We start from the raw sequence: 18096 nt of genomic DNA, 5'->3' as shown, positions 1-18096 counted from the left end.
GTCGTAACTACCGTAATTCCATTATCATTAGTGTCTAAATTAATGGAAAGTTATAATGATGTTAATCGATTTCGATAATTTATCAATTGCTTTTAAAAATATTTTATCCCGCCCCCAAAACCGGAGACCGGAGGACCGGTCAAAGTCCTGAGCTGCAATTAAACTGTCACTGAAATATTTCTGATCCCAAAACCACGCCATTTTCACATCGAGCCAATTTTATCACACGGAGCACTCGGTGGGGGGGCATCCGTTCAATTTTTCCCGAATTAAGCGCCCGCGTCCCACATTTTGCACAATTCTCGTTATTAACGTGCAGTTATGCAAATGGATCTGCCATTATTATGCGTGTTCGCTACTGAAAGTCCGGACCAGGTCTAGAACATTCGCCTTCGTTGGTGAGAAATACTTACTATTTGAACTTCGGTCATGTACTTTTTCCACCAGAGGTACTTCTGATAGCGGGGTCCCATCGCGGAGAGCATATAATAGAAGTACATCAGCACGTGCACGAAATTGTTGATGATGTTGGGAAAGGTTGCGTTGCCACCTGCGAAAGAGATAAATTCAATTAGTAACATTTTTCCGATGTGCTGCTTTGTGGTCAGTGGCGACAAACTGCGGCTAGGCGTCCGCGGTCACCCTCGGCAAATTTGGTCCGACGGGATTCGGTGGTGTGGCTAACACACATACCTGACAGTGTTGCGGTTCGGTAATCGAATGTTTCCACGCTCTAATTGGGGAAGGTGTTTATTTTAATATTAGTAAATAAATTGAAGTGTTTTTACTTCAACTTCAAACATAGTTTCGTCATTTGGGTTCATTGTTAGCTCAGCTATTCTAAACCAAACCCTTTTTAATCGCGATTGAATTTTTGCATAATTACTCTTGCCGACCATACAGAGCCGAACCGCAGGCAATTATGGTAGTATTAAACACTTTTTTAAATCTCAGAATGTCATAAAAGAGAATAGCAGTCAGCTAGCTGACAATGACAAAAATAATTTAACATTTCAGAATGATTGCGCAATATTTTACATTCAAAGTAATGGCCCTCATATCCAACACATTTTGCCCATTTCTTGAAGAATACCATCCCAAAAAAGGCGGGTTTGTAATGTCAAGGACATACCTGGAGGACGCGAATACGAATAAAACTGACATGACTGTTTGTATGATTTTCATAACTTCTACTACTACCTTGCTTCTAGACAGGTCATCTATACTAAATTATGACTTCATGAAAGTTGAAATTGCATATTGAAATTTATTCCATTTGTGAAATTTATCCAATGTTCGAAACTGTTGAGTGCGTTTAGCCATCATTTAAAGACTGTCCCAGAAAGTATGGACGCAACCAAAAACCGCTGCCATTTCGCAATGGATCAGAATCTGTCAATTTTTATGGCTGCGTCCTGTTGTTTACACTCTTCTCTAACCACTAGTGCAGTTGTTTATTCGTTTTCATTAGTTTGTTTCGAAATGCGTGGACTTTCAGCAGAACAACGTCGAAAATTTGTGTACAAATGGTGCATAGAACGGGGACTGTCACTGAGAAAGATAGCTAAAATGGAAGGAGTAAGTGAAAAAGCCGTGCGAAATGCAATCAGGAAGTTCGGTGAGGGTAACACCTTTGAGGATAAACCGAAAAAGATGGATAAACGTATACTGAAGGCGTTCGAGCAAAAGAAGGAGGATTCAGTTCGGGAAGTTTAGTTCTTCGAAGTCAAATGTTCTTCGTGCTAAAGAACGTTTGAATCTTCGACACATCAATTGAAGTTGAAAAATTTGGTAAGAAAGCTATGGTCTGACAATCAATTTGTAGCTGCGGTTAGATTTCGAAACCCTTCATCACCACTGCTTCAATAAAATGCGAAATAAACATCAAGGAATGTTTACAAAAACGACTTCTACCCATGATTCGAAGCCACAAGGATCATGTTGTCTTCTGGCTAGATCTTGCTTCTTGCCACTACTCGAAATCAACGGTAGAATGAAATACTACCAAAACTGTCACCTTCGTCCCAAAAGACATGAATCCACCAACTTGACCACAACTTCGACCACTTGAAGAATTTTGGGCATTAACGAAGGCACATCTTAGGAAACACGTCTCAGCAGCCGAAACCATTCAACAGTTCGAAAAAGATTGGAAAAAAGTGTCAAAACTTGTCGCCAAGAAGTCTGTACGGAATTTAATGAGGAACGTTCGCAAGAAGGTGCGCCAGCTAGTCTACAATGGCTAAGTAGCAAATGTTGAGAATAATATTCTGTTGTTGTAGTCTAATATTATCAGTATATCGAAAAATATTCGAATATTTAAAACTTGTGAATTATTTACAGCGAAATCAAAGTGCGTCCATACTTTCTGGGACAGTCTTTATTTATCTACAACCTGGAAAATCTGGACATTCAGGATCTGGAACTGAATCAAAAAACTAAATTCGGAAACTGTAACTGACTTCAAATTTAGTCGCGAAGTTCAGGTTCGGAATCCAGATCAAGAACTCAGTTCATGAACTTAGTTCTATAACCCTAGAATTGTACTTATTTTTAGAATTCAGGATTTAGTACTGATTCTTCAACTTGAACTCCGAATCTGAAGTAAGAAACTGTGTTTCCTTCAAAAATCATGTTCCAGAACCCAAGGTCGGAATTCAATTACAGCTTGCAGGTTCTGAGCCTGAATTCTGGAAATGAATTTGGAAATTAAATTTTGAAACTGAAATCAGGAATTAAATTCAGAAACATAAACCAGGAAGTAAATTTTGAAACTGATTTAAGGAAGAAAATTCGGAAACTGAAAATTCAGGAAAGTCATAGTTTATGACTCAAAGAAAGTTCTAAAGTTATGATCTAGAGTTCATATCTTAAATGATTTCCGAGCTTGGATTAAGGCACTAAAAATGTTCCAAAATCTAGTCAAGAAACCAGTTCAAAAAGGCGAGTGGATAATGTCAGAAAAATAACTGAATGTCGTGAATACGAAAACAACTGACATGTTCCTTAACACTTCCGAATATCAATTAGTTGATCAATTGTATGAATAATGCAAGCATTCCCCTTTTTCGCAAAAACAAAGAATGCTTCAGTTTATCTCGTTTACTGTGAATTTTACACAGTGAAAAGTGCATAAATCTAATCAATCTGTACTAGATTTTCACTAAACTGAGAATATATACCTTCGATTTGCGAGCAAGAAATCCTAATAGTTCTTTAGAAAACTTTTAGAGCCATTAGAACGGTTGATTTTGTGTGATGCTCTCTGCCGTTGTCTCTTCTTTTCGTTGTTTTTTCATCAATGCAAACAACTGGCAGTTGTGACGTAATCGCTCTTGTCGGAAGCGAAACCAGCTTTGCAAACGACACACAATACATCTGCTCGCAGTGGCGATAGAATCCAAACTGATCGTTTGTAGCTTTTTCACTAATGGGCGGTCCTAGCAAAGTCTTGGTATTACATTCCTTTTTGTGAAATTTGGCCTTTCTGTTTCAACAGACTTCGCAGTCGATTCTTAGCGTACAGAATGGGCGGTCCTAACGGCTATCAAAATAGCAGCATATAGAATTTTAATTTCGATTATTTCATTTCGGATTTGCATTTCATTGAAAGAAACTATCAGGATGCTGTACGGGATTCATTCCTGCCTTTCAGAAGGACCAAGTTCTGGAACTCACTACGATATTAAGCACTGTTCGGAACATTTTTCTAGAACGATTTGTTGTACAGCACCAAATCAGAACGCGTTCTGATTGGCTGGTGTTGACATGGGTCAAATGAGACAGGTTTTTCAATAGTGTACTATTGAAATACTTCAATGCTGTTGCTATACACATTTAAGTTGAAAAATTTCGATTCTATTGGTAGTTAGATTATATCAATCCTTTTACAGATCACTGAGCTATGAGCCTCCTAATGTTATACCAAACATTTCAGAAAAGTTTAATGTTGAATTATTTGAGATTATGTCACACAACTGAAAATTTTATCATAAAATTGTGATCATATTTCCGATGGCATGTAGCAAAAATTATGTTGATTCGTTAGGTACAACAAGAGATATTCACGATCAAAAAACTTATCACTCTCTCAGAAAGTAAATTTTGGAAAGACGCCCCATAGTAAAGTAAGTCGTATTGACGACAAAAATCTAGGCACTAAGTATTTCAAAATCTAATCAAGAAACCACTTCCGAAAATCAGAGCTAGAAATCAGTTCCAGAGTCTTAGTTTTAACTATTGAATCAGTATTCTGGAATTAAATCCTGTAACTAAATTTTGAGACTAAATTCTAAACCTTGGACTAAGTTAAGAATTTAAGTGGACAAGAATCCAAGTTCTAAACTCAGTTCGAAAATTCCGTTTTTTGAGTTTAGTTTCAAAATCAAATTCAGATAAGACTTTACACCTCGCAGAAGGTTCACATCACGATGTCAAGTCTTGTCTAACGCTCAAAATGAAATTCGATCGATTTCGAATCTTTTATTCTCGTCCAGTTGAACATCTAAATTTTTGAGCTATTTATGGCTTTCTCACGCTGTTGTTAATCATAAATTGCTGATCACATTTATGATTGTTGCGTTTAGTAAAACTCGAATCATTAACGATAATGTTCTACCCATCCTTTTACAGAGCGAATTTTAAAAGGCACCCTATAGCAAAGTAAGACGTCTTCACGTTAAAATCTTCACCGTTTTTAAACCATTTCCGTGGTTCATCGAACCATATCTGTATATCCTCGTTAGTTTGGATGAGTGACAGTGCATGTCGCGTCGATGCAAAGATGCAATAATAGGAAGGAACCAGGTCTGATGAATATGGTGAGTGCGGCAGGAGTTACCAGCCAAGCGTAGGAATTGTTTCTTTGACCACTTTAGCTGAATGTGCAGGATCGTTGTCACGTTGCAGAATGACTCGCCATGTCTTCAAGTCCATCCGAAAATTCTGAATAATTTTGTGTTCAAATTGATCATTAGTTGACGGTATCGGATGATACTAACGGTTTCGCCTGGTTAAAAAAAACTCGTAAGATAACATTAAATCGAAAAAATAAATTGTTTGAGTATTCAAACGTCTCAAAAATTATCGTAAATCATGATTTACACTTGGTCCGTATTTTATGTCAAGCTCCGAACTATCTCAATTGCTATTTTTAGGTCCCAGTGAGTCGATTATTTAAAATAAAAAGTCCCAGTGAGTCGATTACTGTTTTAGAAAATCGAAGATGACATGAAATCCATTCCAGAAATCAAAATGATGCATGAAATATAAAATTTTGTGAAACAAAACGACTCTAGGACTACAAAAATATTCAATTGATTGGAAACATGTATCTATAAATTTAATTGAAGGCAGTAATGAAAACCCCAGTCGCATGTTAATTCGGAAGTCCCAGTCGATTTTTCTTAAGATTTTTTTTCGAGATAACGCCAGATCTTAACGTTTCATGCAATTTCTAAGACATTTGGCATCAAACAAAATTTCTTATTAGATTTATCTGGAGCAGTTAGTAGAACTTCAATTTCTTTTCTACAAAATCTCTTATTCGGCTTGAATCAAATAAATTCGGTGAAAAATAAAAAAAATTCATATCTTGATCTTCTTTTCACAAACTATACCGAAGACTTCTGTGTGAATGCCTCACCAAATCCACTCTGGAAAAATGAAGCATTTCACACAGCAATTGAATGCTCCATTTTTATGCATAACATTTCTCTCCCTAACGAAATAAAATACGAGGAAGTGCCGGAATACCACAAAACAAATTTCGAAGAAGCAAAACGTAGACTAAGTACATTAAACTGCAAAATATTTTGAGTATAGAAGGAAACGTCAATTAAGAAGTGGAAAAATTCTATCTAATTATTAACAACCTAATTTCGGAAATTGTACCAGTAAAACGAAAAAGAAGAAGAAGTCACAATAGCAAATTGCTGTCTGGTTCAACCCGCAATTGAAAAACCTGAAAAATAGAAAGCAGAAAGCACATAAGACTTATAGAAAAGATAAAAGTGTTATCAATCTACAAAACTACCTCGACATTTACAATGACCTGAAAATAGCAATCAACTCGTCACATGAAGAATATAATTTTAAAGTCGAAAGCTAAATCAAAGAGCATCCTAAAAATTTCTTTAGCTATGTTAAAACAAAACTGAAGAATAACAACCTTCCTTCCCAGATGAACCTAGACGGAACTACTGGAAATAATAGCACTAAAATTTGTAATTTATTTGCAAATTTTTTCCAAGATCGTGAACGTGACTACTTTTCCTTTATACCGGAGCTTTCTAATGCCATCAGTGTCAATCAATTATCAAATCAAGAAATATTCAATGCACTTGAAAACCTCAACGCAGCAATGGGACCTGGACCTGACGGAATAGCACCAATATTTTTGAAACAATTAGCCACTGAACTCACAACACGATTACACCATCCCTTCAACTTATTTCTAAGAACAGGAATATATCCAGAAACATGGAAATCCTCCTTTTAAGTACCGATTTTTAAATCAGGCTCAAAATCAGACATACGTAATTATCGAGGAATTGCCATTATCTCGTGCATTTCAAAATTATATGAAAAAATTATCAATGGGAAAATATTTCAACAAGTAAAAAATTACATAACTCCAAAACAACACAGCTTTTTCAAAGGTCGTTCTACGTCAACAAATCTCCTGGAATTCATTACATTCACTTTGGAAGCTATGGACAATGGAAATTATGTCGAAACTTTCTATACTGACTTCAGCAAAACTTTCGACAGAATGGACGTACCGTTATTACTATTCAAAATTAAAAAAATATGGCATTGAACAAAAACTTTTGGAATGGCTTGAATCATGTCTCACAAAACGTAAATAAATTGTACGCTATCAAAACACATACTCCAAATCAATAAATGTCACTTCAGGTGTTCCCCAAGGTTCACATTTAGGCCCTCTTCTTTTTATCTTGTACGTAAACGACATTTGCTTCTTACTCAAACATCTAAAAGTACTTTTATATGCAGACGACATGAAGCTCTTTATGGAAATAAAAAATGCTGTAGATGCTGAAGTTTTCCAATATGAAATTAACGTATTCAACATTTGGTGCAATAAAAGCTTACTCCAACTAAACGTTAAAAAATGTAGTTCAGTAACGTTTAGTAGAAAAATCATGTCTCATACTACCCATACTTTTATCAACGATATTATTTCTCAACGAGTACAATCTGAATCATTGCTTTCACAACTCAAATTTTATGCTCCTAGTCGCCATCTCAGAAGTCTTCAAATATTCTCGGAAAAAAATAAAACAAATTATGCAAAAAATAATCCTATTATTCAAATGATGCGCTTTTATAACGAAAACTGCCTAAAAATCGATCTAACTATGTCCAGGAAACAAATAAAAGAAAATTTGAAACCAAATCGTAGAAATAATGTATATTATATAAGAAACCATTGTAACTTTTTTTTGTCTGTAGTCTACATTTGTTTGACGAATAAATAAATAAATAAATAACTAAATAAATAAATAAATAAATAAATAAATAAATAAATAAATTAAGTGAACAATTTCCGCAAATCGACTGTACTTTGTAAACAATCAACATGGAAACCGAAAAAAAGAGAAAAAATTGTGCACAGTTGTTCGGAAAATCCATTGTAGTCTGCATCTATGCTAGCTAAATAGCTGAAATTGCTCAGAAATACCGTTTGGCGCGTTATCAAACGGTATAAGGAAACATTGATGACGATTCGGAAGCCTCAAGCCAATCGTCGGAGTGGAACTGTCGACCGGAAACTGCGTGGTAAGATTTTGAAGACGACTAAGAGGAATCCTAATCTGTCGTACCGTGATTTGACCAGAAAATTCGGTGCTGCCCATAGTACCGTGAGGAGAACTCGACTCCGGGAAGGAATCCAGTCGTATCGAGCTAGGAAACAGCCAAATCGGACCATAAAACAGAATAGAGTGGTCAAAATTCGTGCTCGGAAACTATATGACCAGGTGCCGACCAAGTTCGACGGGTGTCTTCTGATGGACGATGAAACCAATGCCAAGGCTAACTTCGGGCAAATCCCAGGTCAAAAATTTTACTTGGCAACGGCTCGAAGGGATGTTCAAGCCAAATTAAAATTTGTTTTTCCCGACAAATTTGCAAGAAAATTTTCTGATTTGGCAGGGCGTTTGCAGCTGTGGCAAAAAAAAACGAAAGTAACGTAATGTTTTGGCCAGATTTGTAAAGCTGTCATTACAGGAAAGTCGATCAAGAATGGTATGCAGAGAAAGGGGTCCAGTTTGTTCCGAAAAACCTTAACCCACCCAACTGCGCCCAGTTCCGCCCTATTGAGAAATACTGGGCAATCATGAAGAGGTGACTCAAGGCAAAGGGAAAGGTTTTCAAAGACATCAATCAGATGACGACCTGGTGGAATAAGATAGCTAAAACGATGGACGAAGAAGGTGTGCGCCGCCTAATGAGCCGTGTTACAGGAAAAATTCGAGATTTCCTTCGAAACCGTGACGTATTTTTTCTTAAAAGTATGAAGAAAACGCTACATTTGTATAACAAAAGATCTTGAATTCAACAATAAATAACTGAAATACAGGCAATTGTCTTTGTTCCAATTCTATCTGAAGCAAGCTTTATGTAATGAAATTACGCGAATTTGGGAACGTCATTTACATCCTTCTTCAGTGTCTCGGTTTCATAAGTTTGTTAAAAGAATGCTGCAGTTCTGTTCTTTTTATATGAAACAAAAGTAGTTACATTTATACCAACAGGTAGAAAACTGAAAGAGGTTAGGTATTCTCTGTGTAGTAACTCCAAAATCCAGGAAGACTTATTATTCAAACTTTGAACAACATTTCAGAGGCTCTGAGCAAGTGTCTGTATGTGTGTGCAAAATTAAGAGAAGTGTTTCTCAAAGATGGCTGACCCGATTTTGACCAAACTGGATGCGAATGAAATGTCATATAGAAAAGCTATAAAATCAATGTGAAAACCGAGACCCGAAGGGCCGAATGTCACAAACCATTCGACTCAGTTCGACGAACTGAGCAAATGTCTGTGTATGTGTGACAAATAATGTCACTCGATTTTCTCAGAGATGGCTGAACCGATTTTCACAAACTAAGATTCAAATAAAAGGTCCTATGGTCCCATAGATCGCTATTGAATTCTATCTCGATCCGACTTCTGGTTCGGAAGTTACAAGGAAATATGTGCAAATCTATGAAAAAATTCGCATTCAATTTTCTCAAAAATTTCTCAACCGATTTTACGACCTAAGATGCAAATGAAAGCTCATGAAATTCTTTGAAAAGTCTCCGAAAAGTTGATCCAGATCCGACTTCTGGTTCCGGTATTATAGAACGATTAGTAAAAATTTTCAATTTCATGAGTATTTTTTTACAAGCGAAGGCGATACGAGGTTCACGTTTTCATAAAATTTACTAGTAAATTCATCTAGTTGGCAGATCTTGTTAGTTAGTGGATATATGATCCTACTTTTTGACTACTAGTTCCCGGTTTTCGCTTCCGAAAGCACCGATAATAGTGAATAACAACTCCGAAAACGGAACTCACTTCGGTTACTCAGCAACGGTTCAACCGGTTTTCACAAATCATGATTCAAATTAAAGCTCTCATTGCCTTAAAAGACACTGTGCAATTTCATCTAGATCCGACTTCCGGCTCCGAATTTATAGGTCAATGAGCATAAAAACTTTCAAATTGTCATACAAAATTGTCATGTAAAATCGGTGCGCATCGGTACGTGCTGGTACGAAAGAAGAAGTAAACGTTACCGCCTAGCACACAGCGTGCTTTGTTCAATTTCAATTCAATTTCAATTTCAATTTCGTACGAATTGTACGGGCGCTGTGCTTGTTTTGTTGCCATGGTCGTCGGTCCGTTTCCACGGAGTTACGGAGGCAGAACTGCCATGGTCGTTGGGTATAGTGTTTTAGTAGGCCCCCAGTGATCGAACCCAGAATGCGCTACCGAGCCCGGAACGCAGCTGACTATGAAATTTTTCCAGCCATTTGTTTGCTAAACAGTCTAAGTAATGAGCAAAAATAAACGCAGTAAAAAGGTGGTATTTTACACCAAAGATTTTTTTTTTAATTTTATTCAAGTTTGAAAAAGAAAATCTTGACAGAATCTTCTAGTGATAAAAAACATAAGTCATATGAGAAAGGCACCATTACACCATTAAAAAAGGTTTTACTTTTACGTAAAAAATGCCGTTTTTGACTATATCTGCCCCAGTTTGCCTTGTAAACAAAATAAGTTTTGATACTAAAATTCTACACTATAATAGCAATCCAACAAGCCGTTCGATTGCTAAAATCCGTCCATTTTCAACGGAGATTTCTATATTTTCGTGTTAGCGAACTTTTTTCCTATTCCAATGTAAGGAGTGTATCGAAAATAAGCTATCCACATACATTTGTGTTTTACGCATGTATTTGTGATGGTTCTTTATGCTCAGATCACAGCATGCTGTGCGTTTGACTGTCAGCTTTCGTTTGCTTACTTGTTTGTGCGGTTGAAATTCTGCGTTTTCAAAATGTCGCGTATTGAAAAAGAAGTGAAAATTAAGGTTCTGCGGCCACATGGCTAAGTGAGAAGGGTATTACTGTGCGAAAATTAGCGAAGCGGTTTGGAATTCATCATGCCAGTGTTAAAACCATCATTAATAAGTTTGGAGAATACTATTCTCTGGATGAGCTACCAGGAAGAGGCAGAAAACCGGATTCTTCCAACCCGAACAAATCAATGTCAATACGTGATTTGGCCAAAACACTACCGGAACTATAAATGCAGAAATCTATCGATCTGAGTGTCTGCAGAAGAGGTTACTACCTTTACATAAGAAGCATAGTTGTACACCTCTACTGATTTGGCCGGATTAAGCGTCGGCTAACTGTGCCAAAACCACCCTCAATTGGCTTGCAGAAAAGGGTATAAATTTCGTTGAGAAAAATATCAATCCACCAATAACCCATCGAACGTTACTGGGCAATCGTGAAGAGGGTCTTCAAGAAGACTGGTAAGGCAGGTGAGAACATGCAGGAGTTCAAAAAAATTTGGGCTCAAGCGTCCAAAAAAGCGATGCAACACTGGTCCGGAACTTGATAAAGAGCGTTCAATCAAAAGTTCGAAAATTCGTAAAGGAATAACTTAAATTTCATTCGGTTTTCATTATGCTCAAGTTACACCTCGTACAATAAAGGATCAATTTTTAGTTTGAATAAAATATTGTTTTTTATAATAATTTGAAAGGAAAATTTGTGGATAGCTTATTTTCGATACACTCCTTACAGTACATGTACAGTGGTCCTAATTACACCGAAACGCGTTTTTTGTTTGCGCTTCAGAGATTGAATTTGGAGCATCAATGCCTTCATCAGTGTTTTATCTGTTCTGACTTTACCTCACGTTACAAACAAAACTTATTTTAATGTTCTAACCTGTACTAATTTGTTGAGATGAAATCAACCAGAAAAATTCAGATTTTTTTATCATAAATTAGCTATCTATCAATTTTAATAGGTTGTTCTTGCTGCTTTGACACCTAGTTCTGTTGAATCAAAATGATTAACGAATTATTCAGACCAAACAAGCCACTCACTGCTAAAATCCAAGCCAAATCCATTCTGCACTTATTCGAACGATTTACCAAAAACAAATTTTCGGCTGCTGCGGAAACTAATCCCGTAGCATAACAATGTGGAAATAAAATAGCACTGCTTCAGTAGCCTAGTTTCCCGTTTATAATCTGAAAACCCGCCGGCGAAAAGCCGAAAGCTGATAATAATGCTGTGGTTACGCGTCGAAACGCGGTTCAACACGGACACCAATCGGGGGGCTCATCCCCGATTACGGCCGCCGTTCCGGCCAGAAGCCCGCGCGCTCGAGTTCAAATTGTGCGGAATAATTTGTGATTAAATTTGATTGGTGCAAATGTTTGGGGTGTTGATGGGCTCTATACTACAAATTGAATTCAGAGTCATGGTTTTCCGTGTGGCTCACCGGCTATAAACTTGGTTAAAATCCATGCCTCCATCGGTGTCAGCGAGTGGTGATACACGTGCAGATCCGTAATCTGAGACTGTTTCTTCCGGAGCACGAAGAACACCGTATCGGCGAACTCGGTCAGCTTGGAAAGGTAGTACACGTAGCAGAGATTAAACATCTGTAAAACAGAACAAAAAAAAGGGTTTATTCCTAGCGGCTGTCGTAAAAAAAGAATTCGGTTTACTTACCCTCCGAGAAAGTGGCCCATCGTTATAGTCAACGGTTTGGCACGTGAGACTATATCCTTGTAGCCAGCCAGCCATCAGGTGCTACGAAACATAAAGACCGTCAGTTAGGAGGTTATCCGGACACATGAAAAGCGGTCTCGATCCCTCGTCAAACAAAAAAAAAAGTCTTCGTACATGTATACCGATTATGGAAGCTGCTAGAGTCGGATCGAACATGACACCGAAAAAAAACTGCAAGTGCTACAATCTGGCATGATTTGGGCCGAACAAATAAAAAAAACTGGTACAATATTACTCACCTCGTAAAACATATAACCACTGAGCAGCACTTGGAACAGGTTGTAGTAGATGATGATACGCCGCAGATCCATCGGTTTTCGATCTCGCATATACATTGGCCCGAGCAGCAGGACCCACAGCAGGTAGCAGGCTATCAGTCCCAGCGTCGGTAGCGGGTTGTGCATAAAGGGGAGGTGTTTGGCGCGGGGGTCTGCAAATGAAAACGGGACACGTCTTGAGTGGCTGTTGATTGCATTTCGGAGGAAAAAAAAGGAAAACGAAAGCGTCTACTAAAGCTTGGGTGCAATATTTTCGGCAGTTTATTCAGGGGACGGTCACGTTTTTATCGTTTTTTTTCTCTGATCGATGAGCAATCCTTTCATGAAAGTCAAGTTTATTGCAAGAGCTTGTATGAAGATGAACTTTGGTGCTAGCTTGCATGCGATGAGCTCGATGCAAGTTTCACGAGGTTTTGGATTTCATCACAACGAAATACACTTATATTGCAAACAAGATTACTGCAAATCTAGTATTTTCGGTTGTTAAGCATATCATCTAAAATTCGCTCGAAATTTATCTAGTAGTGAGATTGAACTTGATTGATATCACGGAACAAAACAAACTGAGAATAATTGTTATCAGTTTCACTCTTGTACAACAAGAAGATCGAAAGTGTTAGTTTTTTAACAATTCACTTTAATTTCTCGTTCAAACACGTCAGTGCAGTACTTATCAGTATTGAATAGAGTACAAAATAATTACTAACATGGTCTTTCTTGTCGTATTTAAAAGAGACATTTACCGAATGAACGATATGCGTTTGATAATACTGCGGTATCCATACGATTACCACCAAAGACATATCGTAGAGTTTAATTGTATTAACTTTTGGATTCAGTGTAATATCGGATTCGCACGATACGCTTCGCATTTATCCTCTTGCTTGAATTTTCAGTGAAAAGGTCGTATAACTGAGTTTCCAGTAATTAGGATATTGAATACCTGTGATTTAAAAGTATTGCTAAAAGTGACAGTTGAAATAATTTCTAAAATGATATGTGCTATTGCCAGTTGCGAAGCAAATTTTTCGAAGCCTGAGTTAAAAGGTGGCGTTTGCAAATCATTTCTGCTAGCACAGATTAGTGATAATATCATAAATTTCACTAGGTTGCCTTCCGATTAAAATAAGTTGGAAAAATGATTCATCGCCATTCAAATATTTACGGCTCACACAAAACAAAATGCTTCGGAAATAGAGGATTTGTGGGAGGCACTTCTGACCGGAAGAAAAAAATGTAGTAAATCAACTACGTTTTGTCAAAGGTTAGATACCAGTGGTTTTTCTAAAACGAATCCTTTTGAAATGTATGTTTTAGTCGATATTAACATTAGGCGCTTGCTAATCATTGGAGAAAATTTACAGAGAACAACTCGAGCTTTAATTCCCTAGCCCTAGGTGATAACTCAAGTAACGGGTGTCAATGCTTTAAATAGCTTGTAGTTTTTATTGTATTGTTTGGAATTAAAATCTCAATGAAGATGCGAATTAGAAAACTGTATTCAATGTGCGAACGTTTTCTTAAGGTCTGAGGCCAGTGTGTTTTAGATGGCTATTTTCTCGCTTCAAATCTGATTTCCTCAGAAACGGTGACAAATATCAAAAAACCCAACCGACAATCTCTTAGAAAATTAGTTCAGATTATGCTGTGAAAATTTCAGAATGATTCATTGACTTTAGCGGTTGGGAAAGTCTTTTTTCTGAAAGAAGAATTGCATAGCTGAAAATGGCAACTTTCAACTTGTTCATTGGATATCTCGCCTTCAAAGGCATGCATCAAAAATCTATCCTGATAATGTCTAGATAATTTAATATAGATGTGATTAGTGCATAAAAAACATATATGTTGTCGCGATAAAAATGAAGTGTATGTTCTGTTTGTGAAGGTAAGTCAATTTCTATGCACGCGCCATTTTTTCTGCTCCAGTTTTCTGGTAACGTAACGAAAAATTAGAGAGAAATAAAATCGACGCAGAAAGGCTGCCAAACAAGCGGTAGCTTTATTGGATTTTATGTGATGTAGTCAAACTTGTAACCGAGAGTAGAGAGTCATTTTGCACGTATGCGACAGAACATGGAGAGAGGCACGTGGTTATACGCGACCTTTTGGCCTCAGCCCTTAAGCATCAGAGAGAGAAATATTCGCTAGTGAGACATGTGAGATCAGTTTCGTGTTTGCAAAAAAATCAATATTGAACTTATCTTTAGTGAGTTTTCTGATCGATGATTTTATGTCTGAAAGTCGCTTCCAAAAATTTCAAGCCGCGATTTTCAAAACATTGATTTTTTCCAAATACTGATCGTAGCTACTTCACTAATGTTGTAGCTCTCGAATCTATTGAACCGTTCTAAGCAGCGATAACACCATTCATCTTAGCTCCACTTCCCATCTCATATACTAAAACCATAAGGTAAAGTAAGATCTACTGTCTCTGTTCAATCCATTGGATCCAAGATAAGGATGAAAACAGATGCATTCCCTTCAAGTTTTCGCAATGCTATAACAGTAGTATTGCGCAATTGTCGAACTATTTTTTTCTGTGGTATTGGTTCTTAGTGCCGAGGAGAAGATATTTTATTAGATTCCATCACAATTCGCTAATGTAAAGTAACACACTAGTCAGATGACTACTGTTACAATAACACTATGCATATGTAATAAAACCGATTGAAAATTGATGAGGTAATTCAAGTGTTTTTGAAATATCTAAGCCCTGAAAATTATTTCCTTATATTCTTCCCATTCTTTCTATATTTACTCATACTTATTGAAAATACAAACAAACGTAGCAGAAAGTATTTCTACGTTATAAGTGCAACTCAACATCTTTTTACACATAATATTACCTAACGGTTGCCGATAAAAACACTTAAAGTTTTGATTTCTTTGCTCAGGATTGAAAATTTTATGATTGTCAGTATAACACTGAATTTCTATAACTATATTCTGTGCGCAACGCCGAATTTTGAACATCTATTAAAGAAAATACGTTGGTTTCAGGTACCAGCTTCCATAGGAGGGAGGTGATCACATAATGTAAAATTTGTGTGCATAGGAATGAACGTCATTTGACACCTGGTACTGACAGTGCACTAACTAAATTTGTCATATCTACAATAATAGAAAAGCAAATTTGCAATTAGGATTTTAGATGAATCGACTCTTGTTGTGCTTGTGGCAAATTGGGAATATAACAAGACCAACTGTGTTTAGGAGATGCGCGTTTGACGTGAATATGTCTTACTTTACTATGGGGCGTCTTTTCAACATCTACTCTTTGGAAGAGTGATAAGCTATTGAATGTAAATATCTTTTGTTGTATTTAACGTATCAGCATAGTTTTTGCTACATGGCATCGGAGATTTGGTCAACAATTTACGATTTTGTTTTCAACAGTGTGAGATAACCATAAACAACTAAAAGTTTAGATATCTCAAGCTTTTGCAATCAAGGAAGAAAACCATCCACGCAAAATGACTGGAAACTGAGCCCAGAGTTATTTAATTATTTCTTATCAAAGAGAAAAGCACTCGATTATATTCAATAGCAACTGAAGTCTTTTGATACTACGCACTATTACCGCGTCACGTCACGTCACGTCACGCTCTGGCATTTTTACTTTGATAAAATGTAACAAAGTCTTACGCGCCTGCGTGACGCTTGCTCTCTGGCTGAGCCCTTGTGCTTCTCATTTGCCCTTTTTTTTTGCTCGCCCAAGCCTCATTCCGGAGATGGAATTCAGCTGTGTTTTTTTGTTTTGCTCACTAAGAAGACGATGGGGCCGGCAAATCTTTTCTCGCCCCGGGCGCCAAATTTCCTCGGTACTCCACTGATGTAGAGCGTCTGAATTCTCATTTGTTCGAATGCATCACTTAATAGCCTACCCAAGCAACCTAACCTAACATTGAAGCTAACAAAACAGTTGAGTTGTAGTTCCACATAGTTCCTGCAATAAAATCGAAACAAGTCATATGTGAATTTGCCATCTCTTCTTCTGCCAACAAATTCAGACTATATTGCAAATGCCTGATCGGAAAATGAAATATTTACTTATTCCTACATTTTATGGTGTTCAATCAAACGGCTAGCTCAAACACTAATTTAGGTTTAACAATTTCTGCGTAGCGGATAAACATATTTCGTGCGTCAAACAAAACTGACCTAGATAAACAATAAACGTACCAGCAGAAGCGGAATTGGAAGTCAATAAAATAACGATATAATAACCAACCACAGACAAACAAACATAACACTTGAACGGTTCCCATTGCTTAAGGAACAATGGAAATAAAAGGGGCTTTATTCTAACTGATGGAAATCTTCTGGTGAAGTTCGATATTATTATGTCTTTTCTCAATCGCAACAACCTCAATGCACAACTCAAACATCACTGTACGGAAATCAACTCCTAAGCGGTTTTATTTCCAAAAATAGCAATCAACTGTCACCATCCAATCAATGAGTTATATTACACCTCACAAAACAGAAAAAAACATTGAAATTACCAGCCGTTAATTCCTCCAAGGCACGCCAGTATCGGCCAAACATCGAACCGATGCTTAATTCCTGATAACCATCCCGAAGTTCCAATATCACTGCCGAGTTGAGTTCCATTGAAAAATCGCTGAAATTCGCTAGATATTCGTGCTCCATTTTCGTAGTCACTCTCTTGTTTGCAGGTCTTGTTTATCTACACTGCCCGTTGTTTGTAACTCGTTTTGCCGAGTATGTCACAATTTCATAAATGCCAAATTCAATCACCACACCCGTGGAACAGTTTTTCGACCGAAACAACAATTCACCATGATTGAAACCAACAACAAAAATCTTCACCGTCAGCAGAACTAAGTAGCAAAAGTTGCTGTGAGAACAAAAAAACGGAAAAACTCGCGAACTACAAACCCGTTCGACGTCGAAACTCAACTAACGCGAGCTGACCGTCCTCCGAGAACCTATATGAAGAATCAGAACTACCACGGTTCCGTTCTTAGTCGGCTTGAAACGTCATCGAATGTGCACTATAGGAACTGGAGCGCTAGAGCAGAATGCATACACGTGTGCAAATCGTAGCAACCGCTGCGAAATCCGTCTGCCACACGGGGCAAGCACGCGATCGACGGACGGAGCCTACTGCGAGTGTAGATTTCGCTTCGAGGGTATAATTGTTGGGACGATCCTTCAGACTGACTCGAACCCCATCCCCAAGGGCATGCTTTGAATGGTCAGTTTTTTTGCTTTGTTTGTTTTTTTTTTACGGTGATCAGAGGAATAACTCCCATCCAAAGCGAACGATTATGACGACGATGGCGGAGTGCACTGGAGTTCCTTGACCAAACGGATCCCCCCAACAGATGGACAAAAGAAAAATGCCTACAAACTTCACTGTCAGAGCCAAGGCTCATAACTTCAAGTTCGATTGTAGCGTACAAAATAGCAACAAGTCATACGCTGGTACTGCATTCGGCCTGCGGCAGAACCGTGTTTTACTC

General features: G+C 37.5%; 1 protein-coding gene across 2 annotated transcripts in view; it reads right to left on the bottom strand.

The window, feature by feature from the left end:
* The window catches only part of LOC131437372 (elongation of very long chain fatty acids protein 7-like), a 64565-nt gene that overhangs the window by 10969 nt on the left and 35500 nt on the right, over positions 1–18096 (bottom strand). The window contains exons 1-5 of one of the 2 annotated variants that reach the window (XM_058606656.1): positions 17113–17708; positions 12569–12759; positions 12270–12350; positions 12037–12199; positions 414–550 (exon numbers count right to left, since the gene is read on the bottom strand). In XM_058606656.1, coding sequence (XP_058462639.1) covers positions 414–550; positions 12037–12199; positions 12270–12350; positions 12569–12759; positions 17113–17260 — 720 coding nt within the window. In that variant the 5' untranslated portion in view covers positions 17261–17708. Of the gene's footprint in view, positions 1–413; positions 551–12036; positions 12200–12269; positions 12351–12568; positions 12760–17112; positions 17709–18096 lie in introns of those variants that run through there. The other variant, XM_058606657.1, reaches the window with a different exon arrangement.

The sequence above is a fragment of the Malaya genurostris genome, chromosome 3, assembly GCF_030247185.1.
Source record: "Malaya genurostris strain Urasoe2022 chromosome 3, Malgen_1.1, whole genome shotgun sequence".
Classification (NCBI taxonomy): domain Eukaryota; kingdom Metazoa; phylum Arthropoda; class Insecta; order Diptera; family Culicidae; genus Malaya; species Malaya genurostris.
The sequence above is the reverse complement of the archived record's forward strand: the minus strand, read 5'-3'. Positions and strand labels throughout refer to the sequence as shown.